At 42.7% G+C, this 26,521-nt stretch overlaps 1 protein-coding gene across 3 annotated transcripts in view; it reads right to left on the reverse strand.

Annotated features, from left to right (window-relative positions):
- The window catches only part of BPNT1 (3'(2'), 5'-bisphosphate nucleotidase 1), a 170,658-nt gene that overhangs the window by 68,625 nt on the left and 75,512 nt on the right, over positions 1–26,521 (reverse strand). For all 3 annotated transcript variants that reach the window (XR_008402128.1, XM_053712511.1, XM_053712512.1), the window contains exon 7: positions 23,475–23,672. Coding sequence is in view for 2 of the 3 variants with exons in the window: in XM_053712511.1 (XP_053568486.1) it covers positions 23,475–23,672 (198 nt within the window). In the remaining variant the exon portion in view is untranslated. The remainder of the gene's footprint in view (positions 1–23,474; positions 23,673–26,521) is intronic.

The raw sequence follows: 26,521 nt of genomic DNA on the forward strand, positions 1-26,521 counted from the left end.
AGAGAGAGAGAGAGGCGAGAGAGAGGCGAGAGAGAGGCGAGAGAGAGAGAGAGAGAGAGAGAGAGAGAGGCGAGAGAGAGGCGAGAGAGAGAGAGAGAGAGAGAGAGAGAGAGGCGAGAGAGAGAGAGAGAGAGAGAGAGAGAGAGAGAGAGAGAGAGAGAGGGAGAAAGAGAGAGCACAAGAGAGAGGGGGAGAGAGCACAAGAGAGAGGGGGAGAGAGAGCACAAAAGAGAGGGGGAGAGAGAGCGCAAAAGAGAGGGGAGAGAGAGAGGGGGAGAGAGCGCAAAAGAGAGGGGGGAGAGAGAGAGCACAAAAGAAAGGGGGGAGAGAGAGAGAGCGCAACAGAGAGGGGGGGAGAGAGAGCGCAAAAGAGTGGGGGAAGAGCGCAAAAGAGAGGGGGGAGAGAGAGCACAAAAGAGAGGGGGGAGAGAGAGCACAAAAGAGAGGGGGGAGAAAGAGCGCAAAAGAGAGGGGGGAGAAAGAGCGCAAAAGAGAGGGGGGGAGAGAGCAAAAGAGAAGGGAAAGAGAGAGAGCACAAAAGAGAGGGGGAGAGAGCGCAAAAGAGAGCGGGGAGAGAGAGCACAAAAGAGAGCGGGGAGAGAGAGCGCAAAAGAGAGGGGGGGAGAGAGCGCAAAAGAGAGGGGGGGGAGAGCACAAAAGAAAGGGTGGAGAGAGAGCGCAAAAGAGAGGGGGAGAGAGCGCAAAAGAGAGGGGGAGAGAGCGCAAAAGAGAGGGGAGAGAGCGCAAAAGAGAGGGGGAGAGAGAGAGAGAGCAAAAGAGAGGGGGAGAGAGAGAGAGCAAAAGAGAGGGGGAGGGGGAGAGAACGCAAAAGAGAGGGGGGAGAGAGAGAGCTCAAAAGAGAGGGGGAGGGAGCGCAAAAGAGAGGGGGAGAAAGAGAAGGGGGAGATAAAGAGAGAGAGACAGCAAAAGAGAGGGGGGAGAGAGAGCGCAAAAGAGAGGGGGGGGAAGAGAGCGCAAAAGAGATGGGGGAAGAGCGCAAAAGAGAGGGGGGAGAAAGAGAGTGCAAAAGAGAGGGGGGGAAGAGCGCAAAAGAGAGGGGGGAAGAGCGCAAAAGAGAGGGGGGAAGAGCGCAAAAGAGAGGGGGGAAGAGCGCAAAAGAGAGGGGGGGAAGAGCGCAAAAGAGAGGGGGGGAAGAGCGCAAAAGAGAGGGGGGGAAGAGCGCAAAAGAGAGGGGGGGAAGAGCGCAAAAGAGAGGGGGGGAAGAGCGCAAAAGAGAGGGGGGGAAGAGCGCAAAAGAGAGGGGGGGAAGAGCGCAAAAGAGAGGGGGGGAAGAGCGCAAAAGAGAGGGGGGAAGAGCGCAAAAGAGAGGGGGGAAGAGCGCAAAAGAGAGGGAGAGAGAGCGCAAAAGAGAGGGAGAGAGAGCGCAAAAGAGAGGGAGAGAGAGCGCAAAAGAGAGGGAGAGAGAGCGCAAAAGAGAGGGAGAGAGAGCGCAAAAGAGGGGGGGAGAGAGCGCAAAAGAGGGGGGGAGAGAGCGCAAAAGAGGGGGGAGAGAGCGCAAAAGAGGGGGGAGAGAGCGCAAAAGAGAGGGGGAGAGAGCGCAAAAGAGAGGGGGAGAGAGCGCAAAAGAGAGGGGGAGAGAGAGAGCGAACGCAAAAGAGAGGGGGGAGAGAACGCAAAAGAGAGGGGGAGAGAGCGCAAAAGAGAGGGGGGAGAGAGCGCAAAAGAGAGGGGGGAGAGAGAGAGCGCACGCAAAAGAGAGGGGGGAGAGAACGCAAAAGAGAGGGGGGAGAGAGAGAGAACGCAAAAGAGAGGGGGGAGAGAGAGAGCTCAAAAGAGAGGGGGAGGGAGCGCAAAAGAGAGGGGGAGAAAGAAGGGGGAGATAAAGAAAGAGAGACAGCAAAAGAGAGGGGGGAGAGAGAGCGCAAAAGAGAGGGGGGGGGAAGAGAGCGCAAAAGAGAGGGAGAGAGAGCGCAAAAGAGAGGGAGAGAGAGAGCGCAAAAGAGAGGGAGAGAGAGAGCGCAAAAGAGAGGGAGAGAGAGCGCAAAAGAGAGGGAGAGAGAGCGCAAAAGAGAGGGAGAGAGAGCGCAAAAGAGAGGGAGAGAGAGCGCAAAAGAGAGGGAGAGAGAGCGCAAAAGAGAGGGAGAGAGAGCGCAAAAGAGAGGGAGAGAGAGCGCAAAAGAGAGGGAGAGAGAGCGCAAAAGAGAGGGAGAGAGAGCGCAAAAGAGGGGGGAGAGAGAGCGCAAAAGAGGGGGGGAGAGAGCGCAAAAGAGGGGGGGAGAGAGCGCAAAAGAGGGGGGAGAGAGCGCAAAAGAGGGGGGGAGAGAGCGCAAAAGAGGAGGGGAGAGAGTGCAAAAGAGGGGGGAGAGAGCGCAAAAGAGGGGGGGAGAGAGCGCAAAAGAGGGGGGGGGGGGGAGAGCGCAAAAGAGGGGGGGAGAGCGCAAAAGGGGGGGAGCGCAAAAGAGAGGGAGAGAGAGAGAGCACAAAAGAGGGGGAGAGAGAGAGCACAAAAGAGAGGGGGAGAGAGAGCACAAAAGAGAGGGGGAGAGAGAGCACAAAAGAGAGGGGGGAAGAGAGCGCAAAAACATAATTTATGCTTACCTGATAAATTCCTTTCTCCTGAAGTGTGATCAGTCCACGGGTCATCATTACTTCTGGGATATTACTCCTCCCCAACAGGAAGTGCAAGAGGATTCACCCAGCAGAGCTGCATATAGCTCCTCCCCCCTACGTCACTCCCAGTCATTCGACCAAGGACCAACGAGAAAGGAGAAGCCAAGGGTGTAGTGGTGACTGGAGTATAATTTAAAAAATATTTACCTGCCGCAAAAAAACAGGGCGGGCCGTGGACTGATCACACTACAGGAGAAAGGAATTTATCAGGTAAGCATAAATTATGTTTTCTCCTGTTAAGTGTGATCAGTCCACGGGTCATCATTACTTCTGGGATACCAATACCAAAGCAAAAGTACACGGATGACGGGAGGGACAGGCAGGCTCTTTATACAGAAGGAACCACTGCCTGAAGAACCTTTCTCCCAAAAATAGCCTCCGAAGAAGCAAAAGTGTCAAATTTGTAAAATTTGGAAAAAGTATGAAGTGAAGACCAAGTTGCAGCCTTGCAAATCTGTTCAACAGAGGCCTCATTCTTAAAGGCCCAAGTGGAAGCCACAGCTCTAGTGGAATGAGCTGTAATTCTTTCAGGAGGCTGCTGTCCAGCAGTCTCATATCACCATAGTCCTCTCACACATCCTATCTAGTCGTTGGGTGCAAGAGAATGACTGGGAGTGACGTAGGGGGGAGGAGCTATATGCAGCTCTGCTGGGTGAATCCTCTTGCACTTCCTGTTGGGGAGGAGTAATATCCCAGAAGTAATGATGACCCGTGGACTGATCACACTTAACAGGAGAAAGAGAGGGGAGAGGGGGAGAGAGCGCAAAAGAGAGGGGGGAGAGAGAGAGAGAGAGAGCACAAAAGAGAGGGGGGGAGAGCGCAAAAGGGGGGAGAGCGCAAAAGAGAGAGAGAGAGAGAGGCGAGAGAGAGAGGCGAGAGAGAGGCGAGAGAGAGAGAGAGAGGCGAGAGAGAGAGAGAGAGGCGAGAGAGAGAGAGAGGCGAGAGAGAGAGAGAGAGGCGAGAGAGAGAGAGAGGCGAGAGAGAGAGAGAGGCGAGAGAGAGAGAGAGAGAGGCGAGAGAGAGAGAGAGAGGCGAGAGAGAGAGAGAGAGGCGAGAGAGAGAGAGAGAGGCGAGAGAGAGAGAGAGAGAGAGAGAGAGAGAGAGGCGAGAGAGAGAGAGAGAGAGGCGAGAGAGAGAGAGAGAGGCGAGAGAGAGAGAGAGAGAGAGAGAGAGAGAGAGAGAGAGAGAGAGAGAGAGAGAGAGAGAGAGAGAGAGCACAACAGAGAGGGGGAGAGAGCACAAGAGAGAGGGGGAGAGAGAGCACAAAAGAGAGGGGGGGGGAGAGAGCGCAAAAGAGAGGGGAGAGAGAGAGGGGGAGAGAGCGCAAAAGAGAGGGGGGAGAGAGAGAGAGCACAAAAGAAAGGGGGGAGAGAGAGAGCGCAACAGAGAGGGGGGAGAGAGAGCGCAAAAGAGTGGGGGGAGAGCGCAAAAGAGAGGGGGGAGAGAGAGCACAAAAGAGAGGGGGGAGAGAGAGCACAAAAGAGAGGGGGGAGAAAGAGTGCAAAAGAGAGGGGGGGAGAGAGCAAAAGAGAAGGGAAAGAGAGAGAGCACAAAAGAGAGGGGGAGAGAGCGCAAAAGAGAGCGGGGAGAGAGAGCACAAAAGAGAGCGGGGAGAGAGAGCGCAAAAGAGAGGGGGGGAGAGAGCGCAAAAGAGAGGGGGGGGGAGAGCACAAAAGAAAGGGTGGAGAGAGAGCGCAAAAGAGAGGGGGAGAGAGCGCAAAAGAGAGGGGGAGAGAGCGCAAAAGAGAGGGGAGAGAGAGCGCAAAAGAGAGGGGAGAGAGAGCGCAAAAGAGGGGGAGAGAGAGTGCTCAAAATAGAGGGGGAGAGAGCGCAAAAGAGAGGGGGAGAGAGAGCGCAAAAGAGGGGGAGAGAGAGAGCGCAAAAGAGAGGGGGAGAGAGAGAGAGCAAAAGAGAGGGGGAGAGAGAGAGCAAAAGAGAGGGGGAGAGAGAGAGAGCAAAAGAGAGGGGGGAGAGAGAGAGCTCAAAAGAGAGGGGGAGAGAGAGAGAGAGAGAGAGAGCGCGCGCGCGCGCGCAATAGAGAGGGAGAGGGAGAGAGCGCAAGGGGTGAGACCGCTGTACTACAAAAAATGGCCCGTGTGAACGGGCTTTAAGACTAGTATCTTATAATTTACTATAAAAAAAGTTATAAAATATGATGAATTTAAAAAAACAAAAAAACATAATTTATGTAAGAACTTACCTGATAAATTCATTTCTTTCATATTAGCAAGAGTCCATGAGCTAGTGACGTATGGGATATACATTCCTACCAGGAGGGGCAAAGTTTCCCAAACCTTAAAATGCCTATAAATACACCCCTCACCACACCCACAATTCAGTTTAACGAATAGCCAAGAAGTGGGGTGATAAAAAAGTGCGAAAGCATATAAAATAAGGAATTGGAATAATTGTGCTTTATACAAAAAAATCATAACCACCACAAAAAGGGTGGGCCTCATGGACTCTTGCTAATATGAAAGAAATGAATTTATCAGGTAAGTTCTTACATAAATTATGTTTTCTTTCATGTAATTAGCAAGAGTCCATGAGCTAGTGACGTATGGGATAATGACTACCCAAGATGTGGATCTTTCCACACAAGAGTCACTAGAGAGGGAGGGATAAAATAAAGACAGCCAATTCCTGCTGAAAATAATCCACACCCAAAATAAAGTTTAATAAAAAACATAAGCAGAAGATTCAGACTGAAACTGCTGCCTGAAATACTTTTCTACCAAAAACTGCTTCAGAAGAAGAAAATACATCAAAATGGTAGAATTTAGTAAAAATATGCAAAGAGGACCAAATTGCAACTTTGCAAATGTGATCAACCGAAGCTTCATTCCTAAACGCCCAGGAAGTAGAAACTGACCTGGTGGAATGAGCTGTAATCCTCTGAGGCGGAGTTTTACCCGACTCAACATAGGCAAGATGAATTAAAGATTTCAACCAAGATGCCAAAGAAATGGCAGAAGCTTTCTGGCCTTTTCTAGAACCGGAAAAGATAACAAATAGACTAGAAGTCTTTCGGAAAGACTTAGTAGCTTCAACATAATATTTCAAAGCTCTAACAACATCCAAAGAATGCAATGATTTCTCCTTAGAATTCTTAGGATTAGGACATAATGAAGGAACCACAATTTCTCTACTAATGTTGTTGGAATTCACAACTTTAGGTAAAAATTCAAAAGAAGTTCGCAACACCGCCTCATCCTGATGAAAAATCAGAAAAGGAGACTCACAAGAAAGAGCAGATAATTCAGAAACTCTTCTGGCAGAAGAGATGGCCAAAAGGAACAAAACTTTCCAAGAAAGTAATTTAATGACCAATGAATGCATAGGTTCAAAGGGAGGAGCTTGAAGAGCTCCCAGAACCAAATTCAAACTCCAAGGAGGAGAAATTGACTTAATGACAGGTTTTATACGAACCAAAGCTTGTACAAAACAATAAATATCAGGAAGAATAGCAATCTTTCTGTGAAAAAGAACAGAAAGAGCAGAGATTTGTCCTTTCAAGGAACTTGCAGACAAACCCTTATCTAAACCATCCTGAAGAAACTGTAAAATTCTCGGTATTCTAAAAGAATGCCAAGAAAAAAGATGAGAAAGACACCAAAAAATATAAGTCTTCCAGACTCTATAATATATCTCTCTAGATACAGATTTACAAGCCTGTAACATAGTATTAATCACAGAGTCAGAGAAACCTCTTTGACCAAGAATCAAGCGTTCAATCGTCATACCTTTAAATTGAAAGATTTCAGATCCTGATGGAAAAAAAGGACCTTGTGACAGAAGGTCTGGTCTAACGGAAGAGTCCACGGCTGGCAAGAGGCCATCCGGACAAGATCCGCATACCAAACCTGTAAGGCCATGCCGGAGCTACCAGCAGAACAAACGAGCATTCCTTCAGAATCTTGGAGATTACTCTTGGAAGAAGAACTAGAGGCGCAAAGATATAGACAGGATGATACTTCCAAGGAAGTGATAATGCATCCACTGCCTCCGCCTAAGGATCCCAGGATCTGGACAGATATCTGGGAAGTTTCTTGTTTAGATGAGACGCCATCAGATCTATTTCTGGAAGTTCCCACATTTGAACAACCTGAAGAAATACCTCTGGGTGAAGAAACCATTCGCCCGGATGCAACGTTTGGCGACTGAGATAATCCGCTTCCCAATTGTCTACACCTGGGATATGAACCGCAGAGATTAGACAGGAGCTGGAGTCCGCCCAAACCAAAAAAATTCGAGATACTTCTTTCATAGCCAGAGGACTGTGAGTCGCTCCTTGATGATGTATGCCACAGTTGTGACATTGTCTGTCTGAAAACAAATGAATGATTCTCTCTACAGAAGAGGCCAAAACTGAAGAGCTCTGTAAATTGCACGGAGTTCCAAAATATTTATCGGTAATCTCACCTCCTGAGATTCCCAAACTCCTTGTGCCGACAGAGATCCCCACACAGCTCCCCAACCTGTGAGACTTGTATCTGTTGAAATTACAGTCCAGGTCGGAAGCACAAAAGAAGCCCCCTGAATTAAACGATGGTGATCTGTCCACCACGTTAGAGAGTGTCGAACAATCGGTTTTAAAGATATAAATTGAAATATCTTTATGTAATCCTTGCACCATTGATTCAGCATACAGAGCTGAAGAGGTCGCATGTGAAAAACAAGCAAAGGGAATTGCGTCCAATGCAGCAGTCATAAGACCTAGAATTTCCATGCATAAGGTTACCGAAGGGAATGATTGTGACTGAAGGTTTCGACAAGCTGAAAACAATTTAGACGTCTCTTGTCTGTTAAAGACAGAGTCATGGACACTGAATCTATCTGGAAACCCAGAAAGGTTACCCTTGACTGAGGAATCAATGAACTTTTTGGTAAATTGATCCTCCAACCATGATCTTGAAGAAACAACACAAGTCGAATCGCATGAGATTCTTCGAATGAGAAGACTGAGCAAATACCAAGATAATCGTCCAAATAAGGAAATACCAAAACCCTGTTCTCTGAATACAGAAAGAAGGGCACCGAGAATCTTGGAAAAAAATTCTTGGAACTGAGGCTAGGCCAAACAGTAGAGCCACAAAACTGGTAATGCTCGTCTAAAAAGAGAATCTCAAACACTAAAAGTGATCTAAATGAATCGGAATATGCAGATACACATCCTGCAAAACTATTGTAGACATAAAATGCCCTTGCTAAACAAAAGGCAGAATAGTCCTACAGTAACCATCTTGAATGTTGGTATACATAACGATTCAATATTGATAGATCCGGAACTGGTCTGAAGGAATTGACCTTCTTTGGTACAATGAAGAGATAAAATAAAACCCTAGCCCCTGTTCCAGAACTGGAACTGGCATAATTACTCCAGCCAACTCTAGATCTGAAACACATTTCAGAAATGCTGAGCCTTGCTGTGTTAACTGGGACACGGGAAGAAAAAAATCTCTTAGCAGGAGGCCTTAACTGAAGCCAATTCTGTACCTTTCTGAAACAATGTTCTGAAACCAGAGATTGAGAACGGAATTGATCCAAACTCCTTTGAATAAAACGTAATCTGCCCCATACCAGCTGAACTGGAAAAAAGGGCCGCACCTTCATGGGTACTTAGGAGCTGACTATAGGTTTCTATAAGGCTTGGATATATTCCAAACTGGAAATAGTTTCCAAACTGAAACCGCTCCTGAGGATGAAGGATCAGGCTTTTGTTCCTTATTATGAGAGAAAGAACGAAAAAATGATTATTACCCTGGAAAGAAAGGGAAAAACAAAGTTAACTTAGAAGACATATCAGCATTCCAAGTTAAATCCATAAAGCTTTTCTAGCTAAAATAGCTAGAGACATATACCTGACATCAACTCAAATGATATCAAAAGATGGTATCACCAATAAAATTATTAGCATGTTATAGAATAAAAATAATGCTATAAAATTATGATCTGTTACTTGTTGCGCTAAAACTTCTAACCAAAAAGATGAAGCTGCAGCAACATCCGGTAAAAATATAGCAGGTCTATGAAGATTACCTAAACATAAGTAAACTTTTCTTAGAAAGGATTCAATTTTCTTATCTAAAGGATCCTTAAATTTAGTACTATCTGCCGTAAGAATAGTAGTACATTTTAGCAGGAATAGAGACAGCCCCAAACCTTAGGAATTTTCTCCCAAAAAACTTTAATCTGTCAGATGGCACAGAATATAATTGCTTAAACGTTTAGAAGGAGTAAAAGAATTACCCAAATTATTCCATTCCCTGGAAATTACTTCAGAAAAAGCATCAGGGAGATTAAACACTTCTGGAATAAATACAGGAGATTTAAAAAACCCTATTTAAACGTTTAGATTTAGTATCAAGAGGACCAGAATCCTCTATATCTAAAGCAATTAATACGTCTTTAAATAAAGAACGAATAAATTCCATCTTGAACAAATAAAAAGATTTAACAGCATCAACCTCTGAGACAGAAACTTCTGAACCAGAAGAACCATTATCAGTATCAGAACGATGATGTTCATTTAAAAATTCATCTGAAAAAAGAGAAGTTTTTAAAAGACTTTTATGTAAACTAGAAGGAGAAATAACAGACATAGCCTTCTAAATGGATTTAAAAAATAAAATCTCTTATGTTATCAGGAACACTCTGAAAATTAAATGTTGACGAAACAGCAACAGGTAATATAACAGTACTAAAGGAAATTTTATCTGCATTAAAAAGTTTGTCATGACATGCAATACAAACAACAGCTGGAGAAACAGGTACCAAAAATTTATAGCAGATACACTTAGCTTGGTAGCTCCAGCCCCGGGCAGTGATTTTCCTCAAGTAACTTCTGACTCAGTTGCAACGTGGAACATCTTGCAATATGTAATAGAAAAAACAACATATAAAGCAAATTGATCAAAATCCTTAAATGACAGTTTCAGGAATGGGAAAAAAATGCCATTGAACCAGCTTCTAGCAACCAGAAGCAATAAATAATGAGACTTAAATAATGTGGAGACAAAAGCGACGCCCATATTTTTTTAGCGCCAAACAAGACGCCCACATTATTTGGCGCCGAAATGCCTTTTGGCGCCAAAAATGACGCCACATCCGGAACGCCGACATTTTTGGCGCAAAATAACGTCAAAAAAATGACGCAACTTCCGGCGACACGTATGACGCCGGAAACGGAAAAGAATTTTTGCGCCAAAAAAAATCCGCGCCAAGAATGACGCAATAAAATGAAGCATTTTCAGCCCCCGCGAGCCTAACAGCCCACAGGGAAAAAAGAGTCAAATTTTTGAAGGTAAGAAAAAATGATTAATTCAAATGCATTATCCCAAATATGAAACTGACTGTCTGAAAAATAAGGAAAGTTGAACATTCTGAGTCAAGGCAAATAAATGTTTGAATACATATATTTAGAACTTTATAAACAAAGTGCCCAACCATAGCTTAGAGTGTCACAGAAAATAAGATTTACTTACCCCAGGACACTCATCTACATGTTTGTAGAAAGCCAAACCAGTACTGAAACGAGAATCAGCAGAGGTAATGGTATATAAATAAGAGTATATCGTCGATCTGAAAAGGGAGGTAAGAGATGAATCTCTACGACCGATAACAGAGAACCTATGAAATAGACCCCGTAGAAGGAGATCACTGCATTCAAATAGGCAATACTCTCCTCACATCCCTCTGACATTCACAGCACGCTGAGAGGAAAACCGGGCTCCAACTTGCTGCGGAGCGCATATCAACGTAGAATCTAGCACAAACTTACTTCACCACCTCCATCGGAGGCAAAGTTTGTAAAACTGAATTGTGGGTGTGGTGAGGGGTGTATTTATAGGCATTTTAAGGTTTGGGAAACTTTGCCCCTCCTGGTAGGAATGTATATCCCATACGTCACTAGCTCATGGACTCTTGCTAATTACATGAAAGAAAACACACACACACTTTTTCTAACTTTGACCCCCAAAATCTGTTACACATCTACAACAACCAAAAAACACTGATGCTAAATAGTTTCTAAATTTTGTCCTGAGTTTAGAAATACTCAATGTTTACATGTCCTTTGCTTTTTCTTTCATGTAATTGGCAAGAGTCCATGAGCTAGTGACGTATGGGATATACAATCCTACCAGGAGGGGCAAAGTTTCCAAACCTCAAAATGCCTATAAATACACCCCTCACCACACCCACAATTCAGTTTTACAAACTTTGCCTCCTATGGAGGTGGTGAAGTAAGTTTGTGCTAAGAGTTCTACGTTGATATGCGCTTCTCAGCATTGTTGAAGCCCGATCCCTCTCAGAGTACAGCGAATGTCAGAGGGACGTGAAGGGAGTATCACTTATTGAATACGATGATTTCCCTAACGGGGGTCTATTTCATAGGTTCTCCGTTATCAGTTGTAGAGATTCATCTCCTACCTCCCTTTTCAGATCGACGATATACTCTCAATTTACCATTACCTCTACTGATAACTGTTTCAGTACTGGTTTGGCTATCTGCTATATGTGGATGGGTGTCTTTTGGTAAGTATGTTTTTTTATTACTTAAGACACCTCAGCTATGGTTTGGCACTTTATGCATTTATATAAAGTTCTAAATATATGTATTGTACTTATATTTGCCTTGAGTCAGGTTCATGTATTTCCTTCTGCAGACTGTCAGTTTCATATTTTGGGGGGGAAAAAAAAACAAAAAAACTTTAAGAAATTTTTTTCTTACCTGGGGTTTAGTCTTTTTTTCAATTAACTACTTCTTGCAAATTGCGGGCGGTATTAGGCCCACGGGTGCGCCAAATGCTAGACTTTATTGCGTCATTCTTGGCGCGATAATTTTTTTGTCGCGAAAAATACGTCTGACGCAACTTCGTAATTTCTGGCATCATAGTTGACGCCGAAGCCTTACACACGGTTGCGTCATTAGTGACGCGAGTGTGTCATTTCCGGTTATTATTGGCGCCAAAAAAGTTTTCAGTTACGTTGTGCGTCATACTTGGCGCCAAACTTTTTCATTATTTTAATACTCCATTGATGTTTGCCTCTTGCCTTTTTCTCTATCAGAGGGCTATGCTATTTGCATTTTTTTCCCATTCCTGAAACTGTCATATAAGGAAATTGATAATTTTGCTTTATATGTTGTTTTTTTTACATTTTGCAAGATGTCTCAATCTGATCCTGCCTCAGAAGTTTCTGCTGGAACATTGCTGCCTGACATCGGTTCTACCAAAGCTAAGTGCATTTGTTGTAAGATTGTGGAAATTATTTCGCCGAATGTCATTTGTAATAGTTGTCATGATAAACTTTTACATGCAGATAGTGTGTCCATCAGTAATAGTACATTGCCAGTTGCAGTTCCTTCAACTTCTAATGTACATGATATACCTATGAATTTTAAAGAATTTGTTGATGGGGCTATTTCTACTCTTGCTAAACGTATAACTATTCCTATGGAAGATAGTACTTCCTTTAAGGATCCTTTAGATAGGAAACTTGAATCTTATCTAAGGAAAGCCTATTTATATTCAGGTTATCTTCTCAGACCTGCAATTTCTTTGGCTGATGTTGCGGCTGCATCAACTTTCTGGTTGGAGAATTTAGTGCAACAAGAATTGGATTCTGACATATCTAGCATTATTCGCTTACTGCAATATGCTAATCATTTTATTTGTGATGCCATTTTTTATATTATCAAAATTGATATTAGATCCATGTCTTTAGTTATATTAGCTAGAAGAGCCTTGTGGCTTAAATCTTGTAATGCTGATATGACATCTAAATCTAGATTACTATCTCTTTCTTTCCAAGGTAATAATTTATTTGGTTCTCAGTTGGATTCTATTATTTCAACTGTTACTGGGGGGAAAGGGAGTTTTTCTGCCTCAGGATAAAAAACCTAAGGGTAAATCTAAGGCTTCTAACCGTTTTCATTCCTTTCGTCAAAATAAGGAACAAAAACTCAATCCTTCGCCCAAGGAATCTGTTTCCAATTGGAAGCCTTCCTCAAATTGGAATAAATCCAAGCCATTTAAAAAACCAAAATCAGCCGCTAAATCCGCATGAAGGTGCGGCCCTCATTCCAGCTCAGCTGGTAGGGGGCAGATTAAAGGGACAGTCTAGTATAAATTAAACTTTCATTATTCAGATAGGACTTTTAATTTTAATCAACGCTTCAATTTGCTTTTATCATCAAATTTGCTTTTTTCTCTTGGTATTCTTAGTTTAAACTAAACATAGGTAGGCTCATATGCTAATTTCTAAGCCTTTGAGGGCTGCCTCTTATCACATGCTTTTTAAATCTCTTTTCAACACAAAGAGACAGAAAGTACACGTGGGTCATATAGATTACACTGTGTTCAGGCACAAGGGGTTATTTAAGATTTAGCACAAAACAATGCTAAATTTAAGACAATAGATAATAAACAGTCACAGTCATGTGATCAGGGGGCTGGAAGACGGTTCCTAGATACAAGGTAATCACAGAGGTAAAAAGTATATTAATATAACTGTGTTGGTTATGCAAAACTGGGGAATGGGTAATAAAGGGATTATCTATCTTTTAAAAAAATATCAATTCTATGGTAGTCTGTCCCTTTAAGGTTTTTCAAGGATATTTGGATAAATAAATTCTGTCCAAAATCAATGGATTCAGAGCATTGTCTCTCAAGGGTATCGAACAGGATTCAGAGTAAGACCTCCTGTGAGAAGATTTTTTCTCTCACGTATCCCAGCATATCCAGTAAAAGCTCAGGCTTTCCTGAAGTGTGTTTCAGACCTGGAGTCTTCAGGGGTAATCATGCCAGTTCCTTTTTTAGGAACAAGGTTTGGGGTTTTATTCAAATCTATTCATTGTCCCAAAGAAGGAAAATTTATTCAGACCAGTTCTGGATCTGAAAATTTTGAATTGTTATGTAAGAGTACCAACTTTCAAGATGGTGACTATAAGGACTATTCTGCCTTTTGTTCAGCAAGGACATTATATGTCCACAATAGACTTGCAGGATGCATACCTTCATATTCCGATTCATCCAGATCATTATCAGTTCCTGAGATTCTCTTTTCTAGACAAGCATTACCAATTTGTTGCTCTTCCATTTGGCCTAGCAACAGCTCCAAGAATCTTTTCAAAGGTTCTAGGTGCCCTACTCTCTGTAATCAGAGAACAGGGTATTGCGTTTCCTTATTTGGACGATATCTTGGTACTAGCTCAGTCTTTACGTTCTGAAGAATCTCACACAAATCAACTAGTATTGTTTCTTTGGAAACATGGTTGGAGGATCAATTTACCAAAAAGTTTCTTGATTCCTCAGACAAGGGTCACCTTTTTAGGCTTCCAGATAGATTCAGTGTCCATGACTGTCTCTAACAGACAAGAGACGTTTAAAATTGGTTGCAGCCTGCCGGCACCTTCAGTCTCAGTCATTCCCTTCAGTGGCTATGTGCATGGAAGTTTTAGGTCTCATGACTGCAGCAACAGACGCGATCCCCTTTGCTCGTTTTCACATGAGACCTCTACAGCTTTGTATGCTGAACCAATGGTGCAGGGATTATACAAAGATATCACAATTATGTATGACACTCTCTGACGTGGTGGATAGATCACCATCGTTTAGTTCAAGGGGCTTCTTTTGTTCGGCCAACCTGGACTGTGATCACAACAGATGCAAGTCTTTCAGGTTGGGGAGCTGTTTGGGGATCTCTGACAGCACAAGGGGTTTGGAAATCTCAAGAGGCGAGATTACCAATAAATATTTTAGAACTCTGTGCAATTCTCAGAGCTCTAAAGTTTTGGCCTCTGTTGAAGAGTGAAACGTTCATTTGTTTTCAGACAGACAATATCACAACTGTGGCATATGTCAATCATCAGGGTGGGACTCACAGTCCCCAAGCTATGAAAGAAGTATCTCGGATACTTGCTTGGGCGGAATCCAGCTCCTATAAACAAAAGAAAGTTTGCAGCACCTGTGAGCGTGTTATTGTTGTTGCTTGCTTATGTATGAATACACCCCATTGTATATATGACACCTGCTCCAAATCACAATGACCCCCAAAAGTTCCGTGTACATATATGTGACCTGCAAACAATGTGCTGATGTAGCGCTGATTCTGGGGACCCACCTTGAACCTTCTTAGCTCCAGATCCCCTCTCTCCGAATTCTGTGCATCCACAGTAGCCTGGAGGTCGAGCCGCGGCGTGGGTCCCTACAGCGTCTCAGCGTGTGCACGGTCAATCCGGGACTGTGTGACGTCACAACAGGGGGCGGAAGGATCAGCAGGTGAGGAAAGTCCACGGCCAAAGGGGACCGTTGTTCCAACGTAGTACTATGTCTTACAGGGGTGATGCACTGCTGCTCAAGAAGTGTGAGTACCCGTGCCTTGAGACATATCCAGTTGGCAGCAATAACAAAAAACGAGGAGAGGCACCGGGTAGTTTCACAAACAAAAACGTCCTTTATTAAGGTGATAAAAGACAACAGGAGACACTTCGGAAAAAGCTTTAAACCTCTGGGGCAAAGGTGGAGTGGCGGTACCCCACGTACCCTGATGCTGACATGTTTCGGCAAATGCCGTAATCGTAGCTAAAGGGTGTACGCTTAATTACTTATTTAAAGACACAGATCACCTGTGATAGGTTAAAAACTCATATGCTACGTGGGTGACACCCATCTCCACCTATACGTTATACACCTGCCCTAATTTAGGATGTAAAACCATACTATCCACTTTATGCAAATCTTTTTGTAACATATATACAAACCAAATTAAATGTGATATTAATAACGTCATTCACAAAACATTCCTCATCATATATGTGTAAATGAAACGGTAAAGAAAAAGAAAAATAATAATAAAAGATAAGAAATATATACACATTACTGGAGGCACCAGAGAATTATTATCATCAGCTTGTACATGTTTGCATTTTTGCATGTATCCATATTGCTCTGATATCTATACACTAGGATACATTGGATGAAATTTGCTATCATCCAGGACTGCATGAGCTAACCGTGTGCTGAGAAAACGGGACAAGGGTGGATTATATATCTATATAGTGTTCCTATGTTTATTCACTTACTTGCCCACGTATTCAGTTACTTAGGGGGAAGGAGAAATTTATCTATAGATATGCATATAAGTATATATCAGCGTATAGTGTTTTTTGTCACGAATACACAGGTTAACACCAGAAGTTAATTAAGTCATATTCAGAATTGAGCCCGTTGGGCACCCTGGTGTGCAACCTGTGTATCCAAAACACCTCCCTTTTGAGGAGCAAATTCTCCCTATCACCTCCCCTATTGTGTGTATTTACCACTTCAATAATTGTCCATGACAATGTCCCTGGATCTTTGTTATGTTTTATCTTGAAGTGGTTCACTAGGGGGGTAGTTAATTTGCCTTGCTTGATATCATTTATATGTTCCCTTATCCTGGTTCTGACTTGTCGAGACGTTTGACCAGTATATTGAATGTCACATGTGTCACAACTGAGGAGATAAACTGCATATGTGGACCTACAATTGAAGAGCGCCCTGTGTGCAAATGTCTCACCCGAGTATGCACTCCTAAATATATTGCCCAATTTTACATGTCCACATGCTATGCAGCTACTAAAACTGCACTTGTAAACCCCTTTATACCTTAACCAAGAGGATGTATTGGTTTCATCCTGTTTCAATTGTGTGGGGGCTACATAATTGCCTATGGTTTTGCCTCTTCTGAAGGCAAACCTCACCTTTGTGTGGCAATATGTGCAAGTTCATCATCAGCCTTAAGCAATGTCATATGTTTACGTATAATATTACACAACTGATAATATTGCCTACTGAACTGAGTAACAAACGTTAACTGTTCAGATTTAGTATCACATACAGATTGTTTCTCACTGAGTAGGGTGGCCCTTTCTATGGCCCTTACTTCCTCCCGGGCCCTATATATATCCTGTCTGGGGTACCCTCTCTCTTGAAACTTAGTAACGAGTTCAGTTTCGTGCTTGAAGTGTTCACTATCCCGGGTACAGTTCCTCTTAACCCTGGTGAACTGGCCCTTCAAGACTGACTTAAATACCTGTTTTGGGTGGCTGCTATGAGCATGTAAGAGAGTATTTCTAGTTATAGGTTTTCTATAAAGCTCAACTTTTACATGTTCTGATTTCACACCATGAAGGGTGACATCCAAAAAATTAATGCTAGTAGATCCAAAATCATGGGTGAACTGTAAACCAGCATTGTTAATATTCAAATACTCTGCAAATTTCTCTGCTTCCTCCACACTCCCATCCCAAATAAAGAGCAGATCGTCTATATATCGACGATAATAGACAATTTTGCCCCTTTGTCTGTTTTTATCCCCATAGATGTGGCACAGCTCCCACCAACCCATATACAGGTTGGCGTAAGAGGGAGCAAATTTTGCTCCCATGGCTGTGCCACACCCCTGGAGATAAAAAACACGTTCAAACACAAAAAAGTTGTGTGTAAGGAATTCGGTGACCCTTCGGTAACCGAATTCCTCCTTACACACAACTTTTTTTGTGTTTGAACGTGTTTTTTATCTCCAGGGGTGCAGTTTATCTCCTCAGTTGTGACACATGTGACATTCAATATACTGGTCAAACGTCTCGACAAGTCAGAACCAGGATAAGGGAACATATAAATGATATCAAGCAAGGCAAATTAACTACCCCCCTAGTGAACCACTTCAAGATAAAACATAACAAAGATCCAGGGACATTGTCATGGACAATTATTGAAGTGGTAAATACACACAATAGGTGAGGTGATAGGGAGAATTTGCTCCTCAAAAGGGAGGTGTTTTGGATACACAGGTTGCACACCAGGGTGCCCAACGGGCTCAATTCTGAATATGACTTAATTAACTTCTGGTGTTAACCTGTGTATTCGTGACAAAAAACACTATACGCTGATATATACTTATATGCATATCTATAGATAAATTTCTCCTTCCCCCTAAGTAACTGAATACGTGGGCAAGTAAGTGAATAAACATAGGAACACTATATAGATATATAATCCACCCTTGTCCCGTTTTCTCAGCACACGGTTAGCTCATGCAGTCCTGGATGATAGCAAATTTCATCCAATGTATCCTAGTGTATAGATATCAGAGCAATATGGATACATGCAAAAATGCAAACATGTACAAGCTGATTATAATAATTCTCTGGTGCCTCCAGTAATGTGTATATATTTCTTATCTTTTATTATTATTTTTCTTTTTCTTTTCCTTTACCGTTTCATTTACACATATATGATAAGGAATGTTTTGTGAATGACGTTATTAATATCACATTTAATTTGGTTTGCATATATGTTACAAAAAGATTTGCATAAAGTGGATAGTATGGTTTTACATCCTAAATTAGGGCAGGTGTATAACGTATAGGTGGAGGTGGGTGTCACCCACGTAGCATATGAGTTTTTAACCTATCACAGGTGATCTGTGTCTTTAAATAAGTAATTAAGCGTACACCCTTTAGCTACGATTACGGCATTTGCCGAAACATGTCAGCATCAGGGTACGTGGGGTACCGCCACTCCACCTTTGCCCCAGAGGTTTAAAGCTTTTTCCGAAGTGTCTCCTGTTGTCTTTTATCACCTTAATAAAGGACGTTTTTGTTTGTGAAACTACCCGGTGCCTCTCCTCGTTTTTTGTTATTGCTGGAATCCAGCTCCTGTCTAATCTCTGCGGTGCATATCTCAGGTGTAGACAATTGGGAGACGGATTATCTCAGCCGCCAGACTTTACATCGAAGGGAGTGGTCTCTCCATCCAGATGTGTTTTCTCAGATTGTTCAGATGTGGGGTCTTCCAGAGATAGATCTCATGGCCTCTCATCTAAACAAGAAACTTCCCAGATACCTGTCCAGGTCCAGGGATGTTCAGGCGGAAGCAGTGGATGCGCTGGCACTTCCTTGGTGTTATCATCCGGCTTACTTTTTCCCACCTCTAGTTCTCCTTCCAAGAGTGATCTCCAAAATCATCATGGAACAATTGTTTCTGTTGCTGGTGGCTCCAGCATGGCCACACAGATTTTGGTATGCGGATCTGGTTTGGATGTCCAGTTGCCAACCTTGGCCACTTCCGATAAGGCCGGACCTACTGTCTCAAGGTCCATTTTTCCATCAGGATCTCAAATCATTAAATTTGAAGGTATGGAAATTGAACACTTAGTACTAAGTCATAGAGGTTTCTCTGACTCAGTGATTAATACTATGTTACAAGCTCGTAAATCTGTCTCTAGAAAGATTTATTATAGAGTTTGGAAGACTTACATTTCATGGTGTTCTCATAAATTCTCTTGGCATTCTTTTAGAATTCCTAGAATTTTACAGTTTCTTCAGGATGGTTTGGATAAGGGTTTGTCTGCAAGTTTCTTGAAGGGACAAATCTCTGCTCTTTCTGTTTTATTTCACAGAAAGATTGCTATACTTCCTGATATTCACTGTTTTGTACAGGCTTTAGTTCGTATTAAGCCTGTCATTAAATTAATTTCTCCTCCTTGGAGTCTTAATTTGGTTTTGAAGGCTTTACAGGCTCCTCCATTTTGAGCTTATGCATTTTTTGGACATTAAAATACTTTCTTGGAAAGTGTTGTTCCTTTTATCTATCTCTTCTGCTAGAAGAGTTTCTGAGCTATCTGCTCTTTCTTGTGAGTCTCCTTTTCTGATTTTTCATCAGGATAGGGCAGTTTTGCAGACTTCTTTTCAATTTTTACCTAAGGTTGTTAATTCTAACAATATTAGTAGAGAAATTGTTGTCCCTTCCTTGTGTCCTAATCCTAAGAATTCTTTGGAAAGATCCTTACATTCTTTGGATGTGGTAAGAGCTTTGAAATATTACGTGGAAGCTACTAAAGATTTCAGGGAGACTTCCAGTCTATTTGTTTTATTTTCTGGTCCTAGGAAAGGTCAGAAGGCTTCTGCTATTTCCTTGGCTTCTTGGTTAAAACTTTTGATTCATCAAGCTTATTTGGAGTTGGGTCAGGCCCCGCCTCAGAGAATTACAGCTCATTCTACTAGATCAGTCTCCACTTCGTGGGCCTTTAAGAATGAAGCTTCAGTTAATCAGATTTGCAAAGCGGCAACTTGGTCCTCTTTGCATATATTTACTAAATTCTACCGTTTTGACGTATTTGCTTCTTCAGAAGCAGTTTTTAGTAGAAAAGTTGTTCAGGCAGCTGTTTCAGTTTGATTCTTCTGCTTTTGATTTAAGTTTTTTTCTTTCATTTATGAGAATAAACTTATTTTTTTGGGTTGTGGATTAGTTTTTTCAGCGGAAAATGGCTGTTTTTATTTTTATCCCTCCCTCTCTAGTGACTCTTGCGTGGAGTTCCACATCTTGGGTATTGCTATCCCATACGTCACTAGCTCATGGACTCTTGCCAATTACATGAAAGAATTATACATTATATACTGTATTTCTCGCCATTAAATGGACTTTCTACAGATACCATTATTTTCATCATATCTTATTTACTATAAAAAAAATATATAAAATATGAGGAAAAAATTGAAAAAAAAAAAACACACTTTTTCTAACTTTGACCCCCAAAATCTGTTACACATCTACAACCACCAAAAAACACTCATGCTAAATAGTTTCTAAATTTTGTCCTGAGTTTAGAAATACCCAATGTTTACATGTTCTATGATTTTTTAAAAAGTTATAGGGCAATAAATACAAGTAGCACTTTGCTATTTCCAAACCACTTTTTTTTTTTTTTTTTAATTAACTCTAGTTACATTCGGACACTGATATCTTTCAGGAATACCTGAATATCCCTTGACATGTATATATTTTTTTTTAGAAGACATCCCAAAGTATTGATCTAGGCCCATTTTGGTATATTTCATGCCACCATTTCACCGCCAAATGCTATCAAATAAAAAAAATTGCTCACTTTTTCACAAACTATAGGTTTCTCACTGAAATGATTTACAAACAGCTTATGCAATTATGGCACAAATGGTTGTTAATGCTTCTCTGGGATACCCTTTGTTCAGAAATAGCAGACATCTATGGCTTTGGCGTTGTTTTTTGGTAATTAGAAGGCCGCTAAATGCCGCTGCGCATCACTTGTGTATTATGCCCAGCAGAGAAGGGGTTAATTAGGTAGCTTGTAGGGAGCTTGCAGGGTTAATTTTAGCTTTAGTGTAGAGATCAGCCTCCCACCTTGGGTTGCCACCTCGGCCATGTTTTCCTGGACACTTATGAGTTACACATGCTGCAGGGTGTGCAGGAAGGAACATGAATAGTGCTGTCCAGGTACGTAATACATGTTGCCTTCTATACACCCTGCAGCATGTGTAACTCAAACGTGTCCAGGAAAACATGGCTGAGGTGGCAACCCTTCTCCCACCTGACACATCACACCCCCTGATCCCTCCCAAACAGCTCTCATCCCTCCCCCACCCCACAATTGTCCCCACCATCTTAAGTACTGGCAGAAAGTCTGCCAGTACTAAAATAAAAGCTCTCTTATTTTTTTTATTTATTTTTTTAGCATATTTGCATATGCTGCTGTGTAGAATCCCCCCTTAGCCCCCAACCTCTCTGATCCCCCCCCCAAAACAGCTCTGTAACCCTCCCCCTCTAACTTATTTGGAGCCATCTTGGGTACTGGCAGCTGTCTGCCACTACCCAGTTAACAAAAAAATATTTTCCTTTTTCTTTTCTGTAGTGTAGCTCCCCCCCCCCCAAAGACCAACCCCCCACCCCCTCCCAGATCCCTTAGAAATGTTTTATTTTTATTATTCCCCCCCTATCTCCCACTTTTATTCCAATCATTTTCTGTAGTATAGCGGTTCTCACCCGCTCCCTCCCCGTGCACGCCCTCCCCGCCGTCGCCCCCCGTGCACGCCCCCAGCGACCCCCATCCCGCCCCCCTCTCTCTACAGGAAACCATCGATGGCCGCCCACCCGCCTCTCACTTCGGCTCCCACCAACGATTGCGGCCATCGATGGCCGGTGCAGAGAGGGCTACAGAGTGTCTCTCTCTGCACCGGAGGGGTAAAAAAGGTTATTGCAGGATCCCTCGATATCAAGGCATCACTGCAATAACCGGAAAGCGGCTGGAACCGATCAGGATCGCTTCCACTGCTTTCCCAGACCGACGATGTGCAGGGTACGTCCTCGGTCGTTCAGGGTATTTTTTCTGGAGGACATCCTCGGTCGTTAAGGGGTTAAAGTCGCCCCATCTTTAAGTCTGCCAGTAGTAAAAAAAAAAATTTTTAATATATATTTTCTGCAGTGTAGGATCCCCCCTTACCCCCCAACCTTCCTGATTCTCCCCCCAAACGGCTCTTTAACCCTCCCCCTCTACCTATTTGCCGCCATCTTAGGTACTGGCAGCTGTCTGCCAGTACCCAGTTTGCTGCAAATTAGTGTAGCTGCCCCCACTCAATACCATACCACTCTCCACCTCCCAGATTGCTTTATCCCCCCTCTCCCTCCTTCCCACTCACTAGCTACCAATTTTCCGTAGCATAGTGGTCCAACCCACTCCTGCCCTCTACCACCCGCTCCCTCCACTCTCCCGCCCCCTCCAGTGATGGGCCGCCCATCGGCCTCCCTCCTATCCCTCCCACCCACAAACTATCGGGCACCATCACTGGCCGAAGCAGAGACAGCCACAGAGTGGCCCTCCCTGCTTCGGATATTACCTAAAGGATATTGCACGATGCCTCAATATCGAGGCATCGCTTCAATACCCTGAGAGCGGCCGGTAGCGATTGCGATCGCTTCCAGTGCTCAATTTGACTGAGGACATGCCAGGTACGTCCATGGTCATTAACGGACGTTTTTGAAGGACGTACTTGGCACATCCTTGATCGTTAAGGGGTTAAAGGGATACTGAACCCAGTTTTTTTTCTTTCAGGATTCAGATAGAGCATGCAATTTTAAGCAACTTTACAATTTACTCCTATTATCAATTTTTCTTTGTTCTCTTGCTATCTTTATCTGAAAAAGCAGAAATGTAAGCCTGGATAGCACTTGCTGATTGGTGGCTGCATTTAGCCACCAATCAGCAAGCGCTACCCAGGTGCTGGACCAAAGATGGGCCGGCTTGTAAGCTTACATTGCTGCTTTTCAAATAAAGATAGCAAGAGAACAAAGAAAACTTGATAATAGGAGTAAATTGGAAAGTTGCTTAAAATAGCATGCTCTATCTGAATCATTAAAAGGGACAGTCAACACCAGAATGTTTGTTGTTTTAAAAGATTGATAATCCCTTTATTACCCATTCTACAGTTTTGCACAACCAACACAGTTATAATAATAATACATGTTTTACCACTGTAATTACCTTGTAACTAAGCCTCTGCAGACTACCGACTTATCTCAGTTGTTTTGACAAACTTGCACTTTAGCCAATCAGTGCTCACTCCTCAGTAAATTCACATGCGTGAGCTCAACGTTATCTATATGAAACACATGAACTAACGCCCTCTACTGGTAAAAAACTGTCAAAATGCATTCAGATAAGAGGCGGCCTTCAAGTTCTAAGAAATTAGCATATGAACCTCCTAGGTTTAGCTTTTAACTAAGAATAACAAGAGAACAAAGTAATATTGCTGCTAAAAGTAAATGGGAAAGTTATTTAAAATTGCATGCCCTATTTGAATCAGGATAGGTTTTTTTTGGACTTGACCATCCCTTCAAAGAAAAAATGTTGGTTTAGTATCCCTTTAAAATATGTTATAGCCCATCAATACTTTATGGACACAGATAATGGGAGCTATGAAAATTATATTTTTCTTTCCTTTTTTCATTAAATATGTTAAATACAAAGACCCTATGAGATTATCTCACCTTGTTTCCTGCTCCTCCAACTCGTATGACCTTGTCTGGGTTAATGGCAGCGATGCAATCATTCACAAGCTTGCTGCTGTGAGACCGTGTAGTTGTAATAATGTGCTTCCCATCCGATACTTCTTTCAGCTCAAACCCAAAAGATCCAATGCTAAGAACACCCCAAATAGTTCTTCCCAAAACAGCATCATTACCTGCCTAAAAATACATCATGACAGCATTAGTAAAGCACAGAAAGGCATTGCTAATAAATAGGATATATTATCACTGTTACAGCAAGGAACATTTTAATACTTTGACTCCAAATCATTTAATCCCATATGGACCGGGCATTTCGGACAAAAACTTTTCCAAAAGACCAGAGCATTTTTAGCATTTTTGCCATCACTACATTTAAACATAAATAGAGACTTTTTATATTTACCTATCAAAACTATATATATTTTTTAGTAGACAACCCAAATAATTGATCTAGGCCCATTTTGGTATATTTCATGCCACCATTTCACCGCCAAATGCGATCAAATAAAAAAAAATGTTTTCACAATTTTAGGTTTCTCATTGAAACTATTATGAAGAGCTTGTGCAATCATGGCACAAATGGTTGTAAATGCTTCTCTGGGATCCCCTTTGTTCAGAAATAGCAGACATATATGGCTTTGACATTGCTTTTTGTTAATTAGAAGGCCGCTAAATGGCGCTACGCACCACACTTTTATTATGCCCAGCAGTGAAGGTTTTAATTAGGTAGCTTGTAAGGTTAATTTTAGCTTTAGTGTATGGATTACCTGACACATCCCACCCCCTGATCCCTCCCTAATCCCTCTCAAACAGCTCTCTTCCCTCCCCCAGCCCACAATGGTCACCCCATCTTAAGTACTGGCAGAAAGTCTGCCAGATATTTTCTGCAGTGTAGGAACCCCCCTTACCCCCCAACCAGCTCTCTAAGCCTCCCCCTCTACCTATTGGCCACCATCTTAGGTACTAGCAGCTGTTTGCCAGTACCCAGTTTGCTGCAGTTTTGTCTTTTAAAAAAAAAATATATATATAAAAAAAAAAAACACAATTTATGCTTACCTGATAAATTTATTTCTCTTGTGGTGTATCCAGTCCACGGATCATCCATTACTTGTGGGATATTCTCATTCCCAACAGGAAGTTGCAAGAGGACACCCACAGCAGAGCTGTAATATAGCTCCTCCCCTAACTGTCATAGCCAGTCATTCGACCGAAAACAAGCCGAGAAAGGAGGAACCATAGGGTGCAGTGGTTACTGTAGTTTAAATTTAAAAATTACCTGCCTTAAAATGACAGGGCGGGCCGTGGACTGGATACACCACAAGAGAAATAAATTTATCAGGTAAGCATAAATTGTGTTTTCTCTTGTAAGGTGTATCCAGTCCACGGATCATCCATTACTTGTGGGATACCAATACCAAAGCTAAAGTACACGGATGAAGGGAGGGACAAGGCAGGAACTTAAATGGAAGGAACCACTGCCCGTAAAACCTCTCTCCCAAATATAGCCTCCGAAGAAGCAAAAGTATCAAATTTGTAAAATTTTTAAAAAATATGAAGCGAAGACCAAGTCTAATTTTTAAAGGCCCAAGTGGAAGCCACAGCTCTAGTGGAATGAGCTGTAATCCTTTCAGGAGGTTGCTGTCCAGCAGTCTCATAGGCTAAGCGGATTAAGCTTCTTAGTCAAAAAGAAAAAGAGGTTGCCGAAGCCTTTTGACCTCTCCTCTGTCCAGAGTAGACAACAAACAAAGCAGATGTATCTCTTGATTGATATTCTTGTTAGATACCACCTTAGGTAAGAACCCAGGTTTGGTACGCAGGACTACCTTATCCGTATGAAAAATCAGATAAGGAGAATCACATTGTAAGGCAGATAGCTCAGAGACTCTACGAGCCGAGGAAATAGCTACCAAAAAAAAGAACTTTCCAAGATAAAAGCTTGATATCTATGGAATGAAGAGGTTCAAAAGGAACTCCTTGAAGAACCTTAAGAACCAAGTTTAAGCTCCATGGAGGAGCAACAGGTTTAAACACAGGCTTGATTCTAACTAAAGCCTGACAAAATGCCTGAACGTCTGGAACATCTGCCAGACGATTAACTAGCTGACAATCATTTTTCCAAACCTTCTTGGAGAAAAGATAATATCCTAGCAATCCTGACCTTACTCCATGAGTAGCCCTTGGATTCACACCAATAAAGATATCTACGCCATACCTTATGGTAAATTTTCCTGGTGACAGGCTTTCGTGCCTGTCTTAAGGTATCAATAACTGACTCGGAGAAGCCACACTTTGATAAAATCAAGCGTTCAATCTCCAGGCAGTCAGCCTCAGAGAAATTTGATTTGGATGGTTGAAAGGACCCTGAAGTAGAAGGTCCTGTTTCAGAGGCAGAGACCATGGTGGAAAGGATGACATGTCCACTAGATCTGCATACCAGGTCCTGCGTGGCCACGCAGGTGCTATCAGAATCACTGATGCTCTCTCCTGCTTGATCTTGGCAATCAGTCGAGGGAGCAGAGGAAACGGTGGAAACACATAAGCCAGGTTGAAAGACCAGGGCGCTGCTAGAGCATCTATCAGTGTCGCCTTGGGATCCCTGGACCTGGATCCGTAACACGGAAGCTTGGCGTTCTGGCGAGACGCCATGAGATCCAGTTCTGGTTTGCCCCAACGATGAATCAGTTGTGCAAATGCCTCCGGATGGAGTTCCCACTCTCCCGGATGAAAAGTCTGACGACTTAGAAAATCCGCCTCCCAGTGCTCTACACCTGGGATATGGATAGCTGATAGGTGACAAGAGTGAATCTCTGCCCAGCGAATTATTTTTGAAACTTCTAACATCTCTAGGGAACTTCTCGTTCCCCCTTGATGGTTGATGTAAGCTACAGTCGTGATGTTGTCCGACTGAAATCTGATGTACCTCAGAGTTGCTAACTGAGGCCAAGCCTGAAGAGCCTTGAATATCGCTCTTAGTTCCAGAATATTTAATGGAAGGAGAGACTCCTCCTGAGTCCACGATCCCTGAG

The sequence above is a fragment of the Bombina bombina genome, chromosome 4 (assembly GCF_027579735.1).
Source record: "Bombina bombina isolate aBomBom1 chromosome 4, aBomBom1.pri, whole genome shotgun sequence".
Lineage (NCBI taxonomy): Eukaryota > Metazoa > Chordata > Amphibia > Anura > Bombinatoridae > Bombina > Bombina bombina.